This window comes from Haliaeetus leucocephalus, unplaced genomic scaffold, assembly GCF_000737465.1.
Source record: "Haliaeetus leucocephalus isolate CR32 unplaced genomic scaffold, Haliaeetus_leucocephalus-4.0 Scaffold2, whole genome shotgun sequence".
NCBI classification, from domain to species: Eukaryota; Metazoa; Chordata; class Aves; order Accipitriformes; family Accipitridae; genus Haliaeetus; species Haliaeetus leucocephalus.
This window is the reverse complement of record NW_010972438.1, coordinates 9,119,997-9,137,930: the sequence shown is the minus strand read 5'-3', so window position 1 is coordinate 9,137,930 and position 17,934 is coordinate 9,119,997. Positions and strand designations below refer to the sequence as shown.

General features: G+C 41.5%; 1 protein-coding gene across 1 annotated transcript in view; it reads left to right on the top strand.

Moving 5' to 3' along the window:
- Positions 1 to 13,441, top strand: part of PTPRG (protein tyrosine phosphatase, receptor type, G) — a 412,490-nt gene extending 399,049 nt beyond the window's left edge. The window contains exons 21-29 of the mRNA XM_010571016.1: positions 313 to 448; positions 793 to 939; positions 2,787 to 2,880; positions 4,156 to 4,232; positions 4,661 to 4,789; positions 7,110 to 7,256; positions 8,061 to 8,203; positions 11,309 to 11,444; positions 12,180 to 13,441. Coding sequence (XP_010569318.1) covers positions 313 to 448; positions 793 to 939; positions 2,787 to 2,880; positions 4,156 to 4,232; positions 4,661 to 4,789; positions 7,110 to 7,256; positions 8,061 to 8,203; positions 11,309 to 11,444; positions 12,180 to 12,326 — 1,156 coding nt within the window. The 3' untranslated portion in view covers positions 12,327 to 13,441. The remainder of the gene's footprint in view (positions 1 to 312; positions 449 to 792; positions 940 to 2,786; positions 2,881 to 4,155; positions 4,233 to 4,660; positions 4,790 to 7,109; positions 7,257 to 8,060; positions 8,204 to 11,308; positions 11,445 to 12,179) is intronic.
- Positions 13,442 to 17,934: the final 4,493 nt, after the last annotated feature.

Sequence of the window (17,934 nt, the reverse complement as noted above, 5' to 3'; positions counted from 1 at the left end):
CCACAGCCTGGAGCAACCTTGGTGGTCCGGGATAGCAGCAGTTTGGCATAGGGTGGATCTCCATATGGCTTCCTCTAGCCAACACCAGAAACAACAGCAGTGGCAACAGGCCAGCCAGGTGTCAGATCAGGAAATATATACCTGGTAAAATTCCCAGAAACCCAAAATATTTTGTTTAGAAACTTTCATGGTTGGGGCTAGCAGGGAAATGAAAGTCTGTCAACAGGAATATTTGCTTAGTTCTGTTCTGCTGTTGTGAACATTTACTTTGGTCTGGCTGTATTACATGGGTTTCTCTTATGTCTTCTGTAGTGCTGGTGTTGGCAGAACTGGTACCTACATTGTGATAGACAGTATGCTGCAACAGATAAAAGACAAAAGCACAGTTAATGTCCTGGGTTTCCTGAAACATATCAGGACACAGCGCAACTACCTCGTCCAGACAGAGGTAAAGATTACAGTGGGGTTGAATTTAAAGCTATGTTCGTTTTTATGTTGTAATCAAAATGAAAATGGATTTTTCAGTTATATCTGTGTAAAAAATGAATATATCACCAGGCATTTTTTGCACTGGAATGTCTCTCTTTTTCTAGACCAGAAACTTCAGATTTTGCCTTTGACTTCTTCAGAGTTGTACGTGCTACACTTGTAAATGTTTATTCTGGATTTGGCAGTATTTGCATGGGTGGCTTGTTCTGCACACTCTTTCCTTTAGTGTGCTCTACCCCTCAGTTAAAGCCAGCTGTTTAGTTTATTCCAAGCGCCTACGTGACATGCTGTTTGTTTTTCTAGGAGCAGTACATTTTTATTCACGATGCCTTGTTGGAAGCCATCCTTGGGAAGGAGACTGAAGTATCTGCAAACCAGCTGCATAGTTACGTTAACAGCATCCTCATACCTGGCATAGGAGGGAAGACACGACTAGAAAAACAGTTCAAGGTGAGGCTTATCCCTGCCATCCGGAGGGACTTAATTTCCCTACTCTCTTTTGTATGGCCTGTCTTCACTCTCAGTTGTCATAGATAAGGAACCAAACCAGAACACTTGATTAGCACAGCACAGCATCTTGAGAAGTTCGGTCCTCAACACTTAGCTGCACTGCTGGAAATCAGTGCTAACACTGTTGAAGTCAGAGGTGAGGAGAGGGACATGGACACTGGTTTGGAGTGCGCTGCTGGTCTACCTGTTCCCAAGGGGGCTTGGATGTTCCTGAGTCTGTGGTTAGCTTGGCTGGAAGTCTTCCTCCAAACTGTGGCGCTCATGCATATATATGGAGGAAGACATGAAATGAGGTTCTTGGCACCACCTACTATTTCAGCACTATAAATAAAGAATTAAAAATGTTTTAAGACCAGGAAACACAATATGCCTTTGTCATTGCTAACAACTATGCTTGCTGCTTTTCCCTGCTATGTCATAGCTGCTTTCATCCTGGCCAAAGTATATTTTTTTTGCCCAGATCATTTATTTGAAACCTAAGATTTTCTGATTGCATTTTATTTGAATGCATTTAAAAATATTTTGTGAGACTGTGTATCATAAGAAGGTTATACATGACATCTGTTTTCACAGCTAAACTCACTCAGTTAATAACTACCTAAGGAACTGAAACTGTTAAACTATACCAGGTGCCAAGCTATTCAAAAAATGAACAGGCTTTTCTCTGAATTCACTTGTAGAAATCTCAGTACTTCTCCATCAGTCAAGACGTTCCAGATGCTTAATTACTAAATTAAAGAAACAAGCACAAGCGTGCGCATATGCACACAAAATGCAGCAGGAGGAAAAGATTTCTTATTAAAAACAGTGTTGCACTTTTACAAACAATACTAAATTATATGTATGAAGATGTTTTCTGATGACTTGTGGCAAAATTTCAAAAACTTAAGTGCCATTTTCAGAAATTACTTTCTCTGCCAACGTTGCACAGGTATTTAGAAACCCCATAACTTCTAATGGGGCTTATGCCAGTGCATAGATGAGTTGAGTGCTATCTTGTTTAGAGCGCATTTGAAATGGGGACATGACCAGCAGCAATTATTAAGTCTTTCTCTCGTTTCTGCTGCTACCACACAGCCGGCAGAAAATAACTTGTGCTCATGCCCTGGTACAGTAGTTTACATTCAACCATCTTAGAGTAAAATTACGCTGAGTAACGAGTGGCTAATGCAGGAGAGGAAAAAGCCATCTTCATCCTCTTTGCTCTGGTAGAGTTGCCCCATACACTGGGGGAATATTCAAATACAAATCTGCCTCCCTGACTTTTCTTTGTGCCTCATAAGCAGCCCAGAGTGAACTTGGCAGACCAGAGAATGTAACCCACAGCCTCAGATCTTAGATGCCAGCGTGGAGGGTCCCCCAAAGGCCTGGCAGAAAAATATATTCTGCAGGAATGATCTGGCTTTTATTTTAGAAGAAAACATGAAAGTTTTGTTGTTGTTTTATTTTGCTAGCTCTTCTTCCTTGAGACTTGCTTTTGACTGAACATATCTGCAAGTCTTTGAATTACATTCTCAAAGATAACTAAACGTAGTGTTCTGTGAAAATACATTTTGATGGCACTGCATTTTCAGGATGTTTCGAAGCTGAGAGTTGCAGAGATCTTTTTATCCATTAAACACGTTGTATGAAAAGGATGATATCCATTGGCATCTTGAGTATTTTAAACAAGTTTAACAATGCAGTTTATTCTTCTACTGATGCATCTTCGCAGGAGTTGGCAAAGAAATCTCCTCTCTTCATTTAGTGCGCTGTGAGGACTGACTTACTACTTTATTCTCTTTCAGCTGGTTACACAGTGTAATGCAAAATATGTGGAATGCTTCAGCGCTCAGAAAGACTGCAACAAAGAGAAGAACAGGAACTCATCAGTCGTGCCGTGTAAGATCACATCTTCAGTTTGATTACTGCCTAGCATAACTTTTTGTACTGAATTCTCCCAGTGTGATGCATGAAAAGGCATAGCCACTAGGAAGTAGAAATGTAATCTTTTGTTCAGACCAAGATGTCTTGTCTTTCAGAATTACCCTGATGAAACTGAACAAAAGAAAATAGCTACAGTGTCAGCCAGATATACTGTCCATGTGAAATGTTAATTTGAAGTGCTTAAGAATTTGAATAATTAGGTAGGGGATAAATCTGTGGAATACTGAGAGAATGACTTCGATACTGCTCCCACCTCAGGTGATACCTCCTGGTGTGATTGGCACAAGTTGCTTTTAATTCAGCTACTACACTCAATTTCTGCCTGTGAGCTTTCCCCAGATCTGAGGGTACTTAGTGCCCAAGGCCGCAGTTTCACAGTCATTAACATGGAATCTATGCACTGTTGCCACGCAGTATGAATTTGCACCGGACCGAGCACGGGCACGCCATGCCCAACACGTTACCCAGAGTACAGGACAGGTGATAGCCAAGCTAGCACAAAGTAATAATGGCACAGATACGGTCCATCATGAAGTTTGTTAATAAAAAGGGAAGTCATCAGGATACATCTTAAAAACAAATGTGAATGGGGCAGAAATAGTCTATACGACTTTGCACTTCGTGTCACGTAGCTGCAGTGATTTTGGTTTGGCACTAGGAGCCTGTCAGTTGGTTTGAGGATGTCGTTGAACCCAGCCCTCAAAAACGGAGAAGTGTAGATCTGCTGAAGAACACGCACACACTTCTAGGTGATTACCCGTTAGGGAAGGGTTTTGTCTCTGGAGGTTCTCTCACCCTCCAACTGGGAGGAGTGAGTGATGGTAGTGCTACGGAGTGGTAGGGAAAACAAAATAAATCAGCTGGGTTTGTGTGCTGCTGGAGACAAATGGAACACTACAGTCAAGAATTACCTGAAATCCCCTGTTATCACTGCATATACTGTTATTTGGTAATTCAGCCTGCTGTGAAAATCTTTGCTATAGTAAAATTTGATTCCTGAAATTACTTTGTCCTTGTGGGAATATTGTGCAACATTCTCTTTTATATCCTGTGTTAGCAGGCAATGCTTTAACGCAGTTAAAGTGCTGGCCTGCTCCTGCGGGAGATGGGAGCTGCACACTGTTTGGTTTGTTAACGTCTGAGAAATTCTTACTTTCTGCATTCTGCCATGACCAGACTTTGATCTTTTTTTTTTTTTTTTTCCCTCTCTGTGTTTTTTTAATCTTATAGCTGAGCGTGCTAGAGTGGGCTTGGCACCGCTGCCTGGAATGAAGGGAACAGATTACATTAATGCCTCTTATATCATGGTGAGGAAGCCAACACCTAATTACAAAGTAAAATCAATTCTAAGGTGCTAAATACCAGATGCCTATAATTGTCTTAATTCTGTATGTAATGGCTGTGGATTAACAGATGAGATTTTAACACCTTCCCCATAATGTAAAACTATTAACTGTGTTTTATTAAAGATTGTTGCCTAAAAAAATTAAATACAAGATGCATTTAGATGGAATGTGTATTTCCATGAGATACAGTCAAATAAATACTGGGATTTAGAGTAAATGAAAACAATGGGGACTCTGCAGAATGGAAATGGAGTGATAAAATTATAGTCTGTGTGAAAATATTGTGGAATTAAATGAAAAAGGGTCATTATGTGTCCCCAAAGATGAAATTAATGCTGTAAAAGTATTGAAGGCAGTAAGTAACTGTGTGGTTTGTTTTTCTGCAAAAGGGCTACTACAGGAGTAACGAGTTTATCATAACCCAACACCCACTGCCACATACGACTAAAGATTTCTGGCGAATGATCTGGGATCACAATGCACAGATCATCGTCATGCTGCCGGACAACCAGAGCCTGGTGAGTTAAACGTGTCCCTCCCCGCGCGGTGCTGCACTCACTCAGCCCAGCGTAGGGTCACTCGCTTACGTGCTATGGCTCTTGTCTGGTTGGAAGCAAAAGCCAATTTTTAAGCCGCCGTCTCAACCTTTGCTGTAAGCTTGTTACAAAAAGACAAGTTTTTGAGATGCGGGGCCCGTGTTTTGCTCTCCCCATCTGCCCTCACCCCTGGGAAAGACATCCTGAGCTGGATGGACCACAGTGCTCACGGGCAGCCTGCCGGTGATGACGACCTCTGCGAAGCTCCTGAGGGCTGCCGGGCTGGCAGGACGTGAGGCACTGAGGTTACTGGGGCCATGGGTAAGGACCCTGAGAGGAGCAGAAATAGGAATCGGGGACAGTAGGATAGTTGCTTGTTTGCCTGCGGGCTTAAGACTCGGGCCACGCAAGACTACGGCTGTGCAAGGTTACAAATGCTGTTTCTGGTGAAAGTAAAAAGCAAACGTGTACGTTGATTTAAGTGGAAATAATGAGACAGACAGAGAGAGAGAGAATAAGGAGACACAGGTGAAGTGCTAATCACTACTTCCAGATTTACTAGCATGTCTCAAGAGGGCGCATTGAAAAGGATTAAGAACTAAACGGTTCATTTTTTCATGCACGCATCACTGGGATGAATAGACGGTTGTAGCTGAGAGTGAAAGAGAAACCACCTTCATTACAGCAGGAAAATAGCAGTCATGCAGGGCTACTAAAGAGGCAGCAGTGTGCTTCCTGTGCGCGGTGCGATGAAAGGGATTGCAGGCGCTGCAAGGCGAAGAGCATTCAGAGAAATCCGATCGAATCAGAAAGCTCTAACGAAATGAAAGTGTGTCAGGTGGAAATGAAGAGGCTGATCTTGTTCTTACGAGTACGTGAAGATGCTCTGCGGAACAATAGTGATTAAAGGGTAAAGGAGGAACGCTGGACTCGGCCCCGTCCCTTGCAAGGATGCCTGGTCCCTTCTTTCACCTTCACCGTTCCCAGGGTGGAGGTTGGCTAGCAGGGCAGTAGCATCCGTGCGTTGGCCGTGTTTGGTGTGGGTTGTGTGGGCTGGCAAGGAAGGGTGGCAGGGGACCGAGACAGCATCAAGGTGCTGAATGTGCAGTGCCAAAGGACAAGACAATAATGCAAGCTACCTGCTGCATGAGGACCTGTCTTATGGCAGGAGAGGTCACTTCCCCAGCGTTCAGCAATATTACACTGCTTGCTGGAGCCTCTGCTTATTGAGGGCAGAATTGTCAAGGCACTCGGAGGGCTTAGGACCCTAAGTCCCTTTTTCAGAATAAACATTTAAGGCCCAAATCTCAACAGTATCTTGCATATCATGTACATCAAGGCTCCAGGCCCACAGAAATAAGCCTGGATTTAGAGACACGCTTGTGGCCACAGCAGGATGAAGTGGGTTCGTAGCTCATGTTTTCTCATGAGTAAAACACAGTCGTTCAGAGACGCAGGCGTGCAGTGCTGTGTATGCCGCCAGAGTAGCTTCTGTGCTTACGCTGCAGGGACGGTAGACCCCTGAAGCCAGGAGGAAAAACAGGCTTTGCATGTATGTAGTGACAGAGCCTAATTTCCTTTCTCTGCAGTAAATTAGGAATTCACAGTTATTTTTTAAAGAATAGCTTTGACAGTCTGTTATCTACATCCTGTCAGTTAGGCTACTTCAGCACTGAGCTTCTTCCACCATTCACAGTCTCACTGAGATTTTACAGTGTCCCTTGAGTAGAGGAGTTTTGCTGGAAAACTTGCATTAAGTTAAGCCAGTGGGTTTTTTAAGGCTAAGAATATTTGGGTTTCTTCCTTCCTCCTGACTCCTCCCCTCGCTCCTAAAAATTCAAGCCCTACATAAGTATCCATCAATCTTCTATCTAGACCCGATCCACAGACCTTGAGTTTTGGATTAGACCACAATAAACACAAATTAAATATAATAAGCAATTAATTTTTAAAGGTCAATGAGTTTTTTCTAAACAGATATCTGACTTTCATGCAAAACTGTGTAGGCAGGAGGTAATAAAGCCTGGGATACAATATAAAGGTTAAGTATGAGTGAGCTAAGGTAACCATTTCCCTATGAAACCAATTAAAAAGCCGACATTACCTGTTTGGACACACAAAGGAAGGATCTGGCAGGCTTACTGCCTACTGTAATAGTAAATTTGTTTTAGACAGAAATGTTTTCTAAAGGTCAGCTCCTGATCATCTCTATTTATCAAACCAATTTTTTGATCCATTGGATTTTTCAGTCACACACAAGGTATTTGAAAGGCTGCAGTAGTGTGTTGTTTCATTCCTCCAGGCAGAAGATGAGTTTGTGTACTGGCCAAGTCGCGAGGAATCCATGAACTGTGAGGCCTTTACTGTGACCCTTATCAGCAAAGACAGACTGTGCCTCTCTAACGAAGAGCAAATTATCATCCATGACTTTATCCTTGAAGCTACCCAGGTAAAATAAACCTCCAAACGTGGGTCTTGGCTTTTCACCAAAATATTATTGATGTCATTTAAATATGGAAGAAGAAGAGTTCAGAAACAGATTTGAAAAGGATCTACTTGTAAATGCATGTGCATGCGTGCTGCTCACAGGGGAAAGGTATTCTCGTTGGCTCCTTCTCCCTCCTACATCTGCTACTTCTAGGCAGATTCCTCTAGCTAGTGAGACGGTAGTATGTATTGTCTTATTTGAAAGTGCCGACAGTGGTTTTTCATTTTGAAATCACACAAGTAGATTGAATTATTCTTTGTAAAGCACACCAAGGTTTATTGTCCTATTTGTGCTTATAAAAGTCAGCATTTATCATTTAATTGTTTGGGGGTCTTACTTAAGGGGTCTTATGTAAGCACATTTCTTTTGAGCTGTAAACCTGCCTCTAGTTTGCTATGCAGATTTCAGCTGGATTTTGCTGTAAAATGTTAGTTTGCAAGCCTAGTTTGTTAAATTTGAATTCCTTCGTTGCTCTGCTCTTGTTTGACTTTTGAGCTAGAAGGGCTCTGAGAGAGGTTTATATGGACATAAGCCCTGAACTCAAACACAAAATCTTTTGTCAATTGCACAAATAAAGTTGCGTTATTTCAGGGTGCTCACTGTTAGAGAGATGCTAGAGCTGTGTCTGTCGTCTTCTTTCTATATAAACTGTTTGCAAGAAGACGGTATCTCTTCAGTTGGTAGTGAGGCTCTTCCCTTTTTCTACCTGGAGTGGACAAATGTGAAACTAAAGTAGCTAATGCCCAGGCTGGTTTTTCATTGCAGGATGACTACGTTCTGGAAGTCCGCCACTTTCAGTGTCCTAAATGGCCAAACCCAGATGCTCCCATAAGCAGTACCTTTGAACTTATCAATGTAATCAAGGAAGAGGCCTTAACAAGGGATGGCCCCACCATAGTTCATGATGAGTATGTCATCTCTTTTCTCCCATTTTTGTGCAGGTTGTACAAGGAGTTACTCAGCTACAGGACACTTGTTAGGACTGATGTCCATTCTTGCATGGAGCGAATGGGGTTCAGTGGTCTAGGGAGCAGGATCAGAATATTTCAACTTCCAGGGATGAGTTTTCAGTTGGCATCTGAGGCCAAATACATTTTGCTTGGTGTAGTTTTTATGTTGGTCATAATCTTAGGTGGACTCAGAAAGCGAGGCTTCTTTGTAAGCATTTTGGGTTTTTCTGCACCTGGAAGTATCCTAAACAAATCCTACAACCTGTTTCAGCACCCAGCAGAGCACTGGTTCAGATAAGGCTCTAAGCAGCCCAATGTGGACTTATGGAAACCAGTTTCTGTCTAACAGCTCAGGTTTAATGTGCCATGTAAGATAGAGCAAGCTCGGCTCAGCTGTGTCTCAGGATGAGGAGTTGAAGTATCTTGTGACAAAGGGCCCAGGTTTTCTGAGAGCAGATTTATTTTTTCTCCTTCTGCTTCCCCCAAAACTCTCCAAGGGGGCCATATGGTGCCAAGTGGGAGGGAGGGAGCCCACTAACACAGGGCCAGCATGCCCCAACACTTGTCTCTTTTGTAGTGCAGTGGTGAGCATTGTCTTGCCAGCTATGCTTGAATGCCCAATTAGAAAGGGTGCTAAATATTGCATTGCATATTATTACTTTGCACACATTAGTGGTATTTTGCAGCTCCATATAGTGAAGCTGGAGCCTGAGTCTAACAGGATCTCTTTGGAGGGACTGTTTTCTGGCAGGCAGAGCGCTTTCTGGAATCATTCTGCCTTTAAAATCCCAAGGAAGCTCAATTTCTGACACTGCTAAGTTGCCCTTAGAGTGAATACCAAGCCAGCGTAAACGACTGCTGTACCTGGAACCCCCCTGCGCTCCAGTCCATTAGACCTTTTGTCATGGCTACAAAACTGAATTGGGGGAAAGTCTTGGAAAACTTCACCTTCCATGCAAAAACATTATTAGCATGCTCTGGTATTTCAGTGGTCAGATCAGCCTTTGTGCCGATGTGTGATCGCATGCTGGTATCTGCCGTTGCTGAAAGAGCTTTTGCTTCACATTGGCCTGTTGCTGTTGCAACAGGTTTTTCCCAACCGACTCCTGCAAATGGTGCCTTGGGCTGCAGCAAGTAGGTTTTCTCCCACCGTCTCCTGCCTTGCTAATACACAGTGTAAGCTCTGTTGCCTTTTGCCAGCACTGATTAATTCCAGGCTATTTTTAATATTCATGCTTTGGGTAGTCTGAAGTGAGGTTTTGCTACTCTTGCAGTATTTAAGATTATGTTTTACAAAATTAGAACCATTATTGATTTGGGCATTTCATGCTAGACCAAAAAAAAAAAAAAAAATCAAAATCGCATTCCTAACAGTGCTGAGTCATTCTTTCTGTAAATTGCTTTTTTCGTTTATTTGTCATATTCAATGATTTTATTTTTATGCCTAATACATAATGTGGATTCTGCTTTTCATTGGAGCCTAAGCAAATGTAGCTGAAAATGAAAATTTCCCTTTACTACATGCAACAGCTATATCACATAATCCACTAATAATTACAACTGCAGATTAATTCCAAATATATGAATTTGCAGATACTAAATGCATGTGGTATTCAGGAAGTACGTGGTGGGATGAACTTGATAACAACATTTCAAAGAAGTTCAGAAATTCCGACTTGAGACAGTTGTCAAGATTTTTAAATATAACTGCCCATATGTAGGCAACTAGTTAAAGATTTGCTGCATAATTTTCTGCGAGAAAAACCTTCAGATTGTTGGGAGCTGAAGGTTATCAGCCCAAGTAAAAATGAGGCCGTTAGACCCTCAGAGGCATTTAGTTGTGTAACGTCAGGTACACGCACTGGCCGCTTTGTCCACTATCCCTGTAGATGATCAGTCACAGCCATCTATATAGTTCTGCAGAAGCCCTGCTTCTTCTTCTATAGACTTTTCATCAAATATAGCAGATCTATTGTGATCTGCTTTCTGTTTCCCATTTCTAGACAAATTGAGTTTGCAAAAATCGTATGAAATTAAGTCAGCATATGTCTTGATTTCCAAAGGAATGCTGTAAAAAATCCTAGTGGTAATCTTACGAAACCAGATGGCATTGCAGCACTTCCCAATTACTTAAGTTTTCGTGTACAGCTCTCCAAATGGTTTACAGAGCAAGTCAGCACCAATGTCCCCTTTTAGAGGTGGGGACATTTAGACACAGACTTTCCCGAAGTCACAGAGCAGACCCATAGCACAGCCAGGACAGAATTTCCGGCTCCTGAGTACTGGGAGAGCAGAGGACGGTTGAGGCTCCTCAGAAGCACTTACGAGCCCCTGTTGCTCAGATCCTTTGTGCCATCCCTTGCAACTGCACATATGATTCAAGTACACCCGCAGATTTAGCAGCAGTAAGATTTCTACCTGACCAGTATCTCAAGGACACACTGAGTCATGCTCCTGACGAATAACCGTTGCTCAGGTTCTTATTAAATGACAGCACAGCTCAACTCTTCAGAATCCATAATGTCCCTTGGGTGCCCAACTCGGGGATGTTGCCTTTTGCCGATGAATCAGACCTAAGGAAGACTTTGAGATGTGCCCCATTTACTTGTGAGCACCTCATATCCGTGTTAGCTTTCTATAATTGTCAGATGTGGAGGAAGAGGCACAGTCTCATTTCTTTCCAATCGTCTATGTTTTGCTTGAGCTCCCACTAATGAATTTAAAATACACTCAGCTGTAATGCAGATGCTTTCGGTACATGTGGCATGTGAGAACTGATTTCAGTGTTATAGTCTCCAGGTTGGGTATTTTTAAATGGCTCACGTTCTTCTGCTGATACAGTTCTTTGTATTGAATACTGCAGATGTCCTGAGATGACTGGTGTACCATCAAATTTCTTCTGTAAATTAAAATTACTAAAAATTAGCCTGTATAAAACAAGCATTTAAGAGATACAAAGATGGACTACAGTAATCAAATAAGACTATATGAACATTTTTACGGCTCTGTGTCAGTGCCCAGGTATGTTTCTGAGTAACTCATCATTTTGGTGTGGTTTTGCAGGTATGGAGCTGTGTCAGCAGGAACGCTATGTGCCCTTACCACTCTGTCCCAGCAGCTGGAGAATGAAAATGCTGTCGATGTTTTCCAGGTGGCAAAGATGATAAACCTTATGCGGCCTGGAGTATTTACAGACATTGTAAGTCTTTAAATGGAATATAAATGGATAGTTTACAAGGTTTTCATCTGAGACCAAAAGCATGAACTAAAACACACATTGTATATGTTATCAAGCCCTGCTGCATCTGCTACCACGCAGAATTTGCGTTTGGGCTTTTTTTGTATAGTTGTCATTTTTTATAAACCTCAAACCCCCACTGTACGTCCCTGATTTGCAGTTCAGCTTATTTCTCATACAGTTAGGGGGCCACTGTACAGGCAGCCCTAGCAGATTAGCACCTTTTGGCTCGTCATCATCCCCCTGCCAGCCCTGTAAGTTAAGCTGTGCTATTGAAACCTGGCACGTTGTGATCTGAAGGGGTGCAGCAAGGCACGTAGAGCTGCAGGGAGATAAAGCTTCAACAGAGGAGCCCTTCGCTCGGTGTGCAGCGAGAGCAGCACCCTTGCCTCAGGGTGCGTGGCTCTGCCGGTATGGGGGAACAACCTGGGGCTGAGCTGTGGGCTCAGATATTGTCCTGCCCTCCTGTAGTGTTTAATAATATATCAGGAATAATATATTCTACCCAAACCTGGAATTTTGAGTTGACAAGGTTAAAGTAGATTAACAGAGGTAATTGCTCTCCAAGGCTTTTTCTTTGCTATATGCATGCTTCTAGTAATGAAGACCCATGACCTTCCCTGGAAATGCCAAATTTAAGTGCCGCTCATTTATGTACACTTAAAGGATTGAAATAACTGGTCCTTTCTTTTCCAGGAACAGTACCAGTTTCTTTATAAGGCAATGCTAAGCTTGGTCAGCACTAAGGAAAATGGAAATGGTCCCATGACACTGGACAAAAACGGTGCTGTGATGGCCAGTGACGAATCTGATCCCGCAGAAAGCATGGAGTCTCTTGTCTAATTGGAAACCTGAAAAGGCACTTAATTTGTAGAACTTCTGAAGACTGAGTGAACTTTTTTGAGGCCTTTTTTGCCAGACTCTAGGTTATACAATAACCCAATTACTTTTTTACACTGATAAAAGTTTTGATATTTATTTTTTGCCATTTTATGTCTTAATGGTATCCTACTGAGCATTTGCACCTCTGTTTATTTCACACAGTGAAACGCAATTTTATCTAGTTTGCACTATATGATCAGTGTTACTGCCTATAATATTCTAATACAAGACAAGCCCTGATGTGACATTCCATGACAACAAACATATGCTTTTTCAGTTTTGTTTAAATGCAGTGAAGTTTTGCTAACTACAGTGACCCTCGAATCTTAAATCTTGAATGCTAGGCCAGATGGATTCTTTCTACAACAGATACTGTACCCCTCATACCATATTTATTATTTTAATGATCATGTCACGGTTTTGGTAACGGTATTCTGCATTCCAGTGGAGTGGATGAGCAGTGTTCATCCTTTCTTGACAAAACGTGGCAGGTGATTATTAGCTACAGCGAAGGTGTAATAGCCTTGTGGAGCTGAAACAATTATTTCTGTATTGTTTCAAATTGCTGTTTTGTACACTTACAGGCCTAAGACTTGCTTCACGTGGAATATATAAATTACATACAATATAATTATAAATTAGATGCAATTCATATGTGGGACGCAGTGATAGGTTTTGAATTTACAATTTCCAAGTTTCCCCATGTATTGAGAAAAACGTTGATTTTAGTTTTCAACCAGCCCTATGATGGGAAGGTATTTTGGTTTTATTCTCATCAGAGCCAATACAGTGAGAAATCTACTACGACCCCAAATCAGACCTGTTTTCAGATATATTGAAGGTAGCAATATTTTACATTACTAAGCTATTCAATATTTTAAACACATTAATTTCCTTACTATTTCTTGAATATGACCTCACACCTAATGGTATGTTACATGGTGACAGGCGTTTCTTAATTTCATAACTGTTAGATGCCATTTTTACAGGTGTGTAATTTTCATACTTTAGTGCTAAAACATAAAGTACTGATCCATATTTACTGGTGAAGCAAACTAATAAAAAAACTACCTATAAAGTTACATTCTCCCTCTTTTTTTTGCCAGACTAATTCTTTAGCACAAACTTAGCTTATTGTGTTTTCCCTCCCACACAAATAAAATGGTTTCCCCCAGATTATATAAATAATTGAATTATTGTTGGAGCATTTAAGTATACATGCTCACTGGCTCCCTTTGTATTTGGTCACAATTCAACAAGGTCCATCCCTGTTTAACAAGAGAAGTAAGCACATACTTAATTCTCCTGAAAATTAAAGCTAATCGTGTCCTTCATAGCTGGGCTGAGTAGGGAGGGGTTATTGAATCTGCCTTGAAAAAGACATATGTCGTTTCATCCATCCTGATGTTTGGTATACAGTTAAAGGCACTATCCCTTATATATAGCATTAGTTTCTTTACTTTTAAATTTCAGCTGCACAAAACATGCATTGTAATTTTTCAGGACTTGTCAAAATGTTACAGCATATTTTTTTCATTTAAACGTAAACCTATTAATTTCTGCCAGTCCAGTCTTGCTGAAATATAGACATTTGGCAAGGTTCTGTGCATTTTCACACGCGAGGAAGCTGAAAGTGAACTGCTTAAAATAATATTGAGAGTAGGTATTTTGGTTCAGAACGTCACGAGATACAAACTGATACGGCCTTGCTGAGAGCAGAGGAGCTATGCAAACTGGTATATGCTAACATCTGGCCTTTTGTTTTTAATAAGGGAAAGATTTCCTAGTATGGATACACTTGATTAATTCAACACCAAAGTATTCAAGAATTCATCAGCAACCTTTTACACCGTCACCTTTTACTTCTCAGTTTGTTGAATCCCTCCATACAAGTGATCCAAATAACTGCTAATGCTGAACAGTGTAATATATCCGTGGTTTCAGTGAGGAAATCCCATGTCCAGCAACAGCTAGTCCAAATAAAAAATGGGCAGAATGTTTCAAAGGATTGCTTTGTAGTTTGCATCCCCTTTGCACCGGGACAACCCAGCACCGAGGAGGGAGTCAGTTCATGTCTGGTAGGAGTTAAGACTGGCTCTCCAGTCGCTACACCCCAGTAACGAGAATTGTTTAAGTAAGTTTTCAAGTACCACTGCCTGCAAGGGCTGGAAAGTTTTGCCGAGCGGTCTGCTGGCCAGTGTGCGTCAGTGTTAGAGGCTGGGAAGCCCCCCCTTGCACCCCCAGTAGTGATCCCAGCCACAGGCAATTCTGGCTGGTAGCACAAAGGGACTCTGATGAGTTGGATCAGTTCGATCTGAAGTATTTAAGTTCCTGGGGAACTGTAGGGAGAAGTTAAGAATTCAAACCCTGACAAGAGCTAAGTGACACAAAGATTACTGCAGGCATCAGGAGGATTGGATTTGTTCAGTACTTTCAGCTGATTACTTTTCATTTCACTGGCATGATGGAAGATAACTGTGGTTCGTGACACACTGCCTGAATATCCTTGGTTTAATCCCTTACCTTCTCACAAGTTTTAAAAATCAATGAAAGAAGGCTGTGGGGGTTGAACTTTGGTAGATGCTTTGGAAATCCATGCATTTGCATCGGCATTTTCCCACACCTGAAATACTTGCTTGGGGTTTAATCCATGGGGAAATAATTTACACTGATGGTCTATGAGTTCTCCATGGATTTTTTCTTAAGGGGGCTCAAGCTGTGTGTTAAGTGCTGTGCTGACAGTCAGATAGCCGATAGATGGTAGTGATGCATTAGGCTCAAAGTGGATGAAGCTAGGAATTGCTTGTGAAGGTCAGGATTAAGAGCGCGGAAGAGCCAGATCTATCCTACCGTAAGCAGCTGCAGCTCTGCTCTCTTATGTGGATTTGCAGCCTTTCCCTGGGACTGAGCGAGACTGGCAGAAGGAGCGAGTGTGTGTTCAGAGACGTGCACTCGTAGAGCTGCGCTCAGATGCTCTCATGGGTGTCTGGCCAAAGCCCCGCTCTGTGCATCGCACCCTTGCTTTTGCCACACCGATTCCCCTCCCACCCTGCTGTAACCACCTCTTGGCATTCGGTCGGGACGTCTTTCAAGCGTCAGGAGTTCCCAGACCTTGTGCAGGCCTGCAAATTAAGAGAACCTGAGTATACCCCATCGCTGTAAAATGTGGTCCTCAGCGCCAGCCCTGAGAAATAAGGAAATAAAGGACTGAAGTACACATGCATGTGTGTGTCTACATTTAGAAATATTATTTCTCCATGTCTTGCATGAGTACTGTGCCCGCAGACCGTGTGAAAGACAAAAGACTTCTGTGCGTTGAGCCTGTAAGAGCAGCCAAGCTTTCCAAGAGGGAATGCTTGGAAAGCTGCTGTGTCATCCGAACATCTAAAACGGGTGACAGTCTCAGCTGAACGCCCCATCCTACAACCAAACACTCGCTGTGTGTGCCCTTGGCATCGGTAGGCAGCTCTGGGAGAGCCAGTAGGACGGCTCAGGCGTGCAGGCTAAGCACCGATTCTTCTGCAGGACCGAGGTCTAAAGACCATTCATTTTAAACAGCATTTGTCCTTAGTATTTCACAGTGTCTGTTTCCAAATATTAATTTAGGAACAGGAAAAAGAAAAATCCGAAACCCTTAAACTACTTCTTGTGTATGACTCTTTCTGTACCGTGGGTCTGTTCTAGGTTAGTGGAATCATTTACAGGATCTGCAAAATTTCAGTTGTTTTTCCAGATTCTGACTGCTTGAATTGCTTGAACCCAGAGTGATACATTGGAACATTAGAAGAATCTTTATGACACAGCACAACTGCCTTCTTATTAATCTTTTTTTAAGCTGATATATTTTATTTAAAAGCTAAAAAATATAGATATTGATTCTACCAAAGATACATACTACTAATTCTCAGCAAAACAAAACCAACTTAATTTAATAAAAAAACAATTAAAATGTAGTTGTCTTAAAGATTTAGCAGTCTTTTCTCAAATTCATGTCTTTTGACATCAGATCTTGTGTTCTGAAGTTTATGTTCAAATGGTGCCAGTGAATTTTTATATGAAGGGAAAATGCCCATTTATTAATCCACTGCATTGCTTTTCTTCTTTTTCTTCTTTTTTTTTCACAGATGTAATTCAACTCTTACTGTTACCCCTTTGCTCTTCTTCTCTTTGTTGCCATTCTAGCAATGTGAACTACATTGGCTTTACTTATCAAAGGAGAAGAAATGCAAAAATAAGAAAGAGAAGGAACTGTAATGAAGAGATTTGGCCTCTACTTTGTCTTAGCTGTTAAACTGTTTTTAGTGTTTTTGTTAACTATTTGCAAAGGGAAGCATTTTCTACAGAGGATAATTAATTTCAAGAAAAATGTCTTGAGTTTTAAGAATAAACGTCTCCAAAAGAGGAGATAGTCAATTTTATACAATGTCACAACTCTCCAACATTTGGGGTAGTGACTTTTTTTGTTTTGTTAGAACATTTGAAACTAGCAAGCAGCCATTGTTTCTAAAGACCGAAGCATTCATGTGTACTCCTATTTTCTTTTCCTTCATTTTTAAAATAGCAAAGTCATTAAAACTGTAAATATTTTGTTGCTTGGATAAGCATCTTCTGGGAACTTTGTATCTATGGTATATAATCATAGAATTTTATATTTTCATATAAAGCTAATTTTTTTCTAGTTTCACCTCCTTCCTAGTACTGTGGTGGCTATGTGAATACATACCTTCTGTGTATCGAGGTAGTGAGACACCATCATCACACTCCAAAAAAGATTTCCACACATGTCATTTCTTTGGGGCAGTGATTGTGAAAGTTGGATTTTTTTTTGGATTCCATTGTCAGTGTGTGCAATAGGAATTAGACTTAGCCAGTCACTGGATACGTTTGTCTCATTGATCCATTCAGAAAAAAAAAAAAAATGTGGTGTTTGGTTTGGGGAGAGGGTGGGAGGGAGTATTTTGAGGGAGATTTTTTGTTCGTTTTGTTTTGGTTTTTGTTTGGGGGTTTTTTGTAACTTGAAGAATCTTCTTTTTGTTATGTTAAACTATATCAAATCATTCTATTATAGTGTTATTTAATATGTAAATTGTATTGCTATACATAAAATAAAGTATGGTTTTTGATGTATTTACAGACTTCTTCCTTATTTGCATCACATACACATACAGAACAGATGCACGAGTCAGTATTTCATTGTCCCAGGCGTGCAGGAAGAATGATGGGATGCAAGGCCTGCTTTAATTAGATCTCAAATTTCCCAGCAGTACTCAGCTGGGAGCTGTCTCTCAGTCACTTGACGGTGGAGATCACCGTTCCTTTCTTAATTGTCTCCGACTACCAGAGAGCTGCCGGTAACCCCCTTCCAGAACTCTCCACCGCTGGTCCTCCCCAGACTGTTGTGACCCATCCAGATCCCTTTTGGAAGGGGGATTGTCTCCATTCGGAACGGGACGTCAGAGCCTGAGCTTCATTGCCAGCCCCTTTGAGTGTGCCCTTCTTTAGATCTAACTGGTTTATCAGCAGAGATCTGCCTGGAGGAACAGGGGCTTCCACCAAGCCACTGTCACCT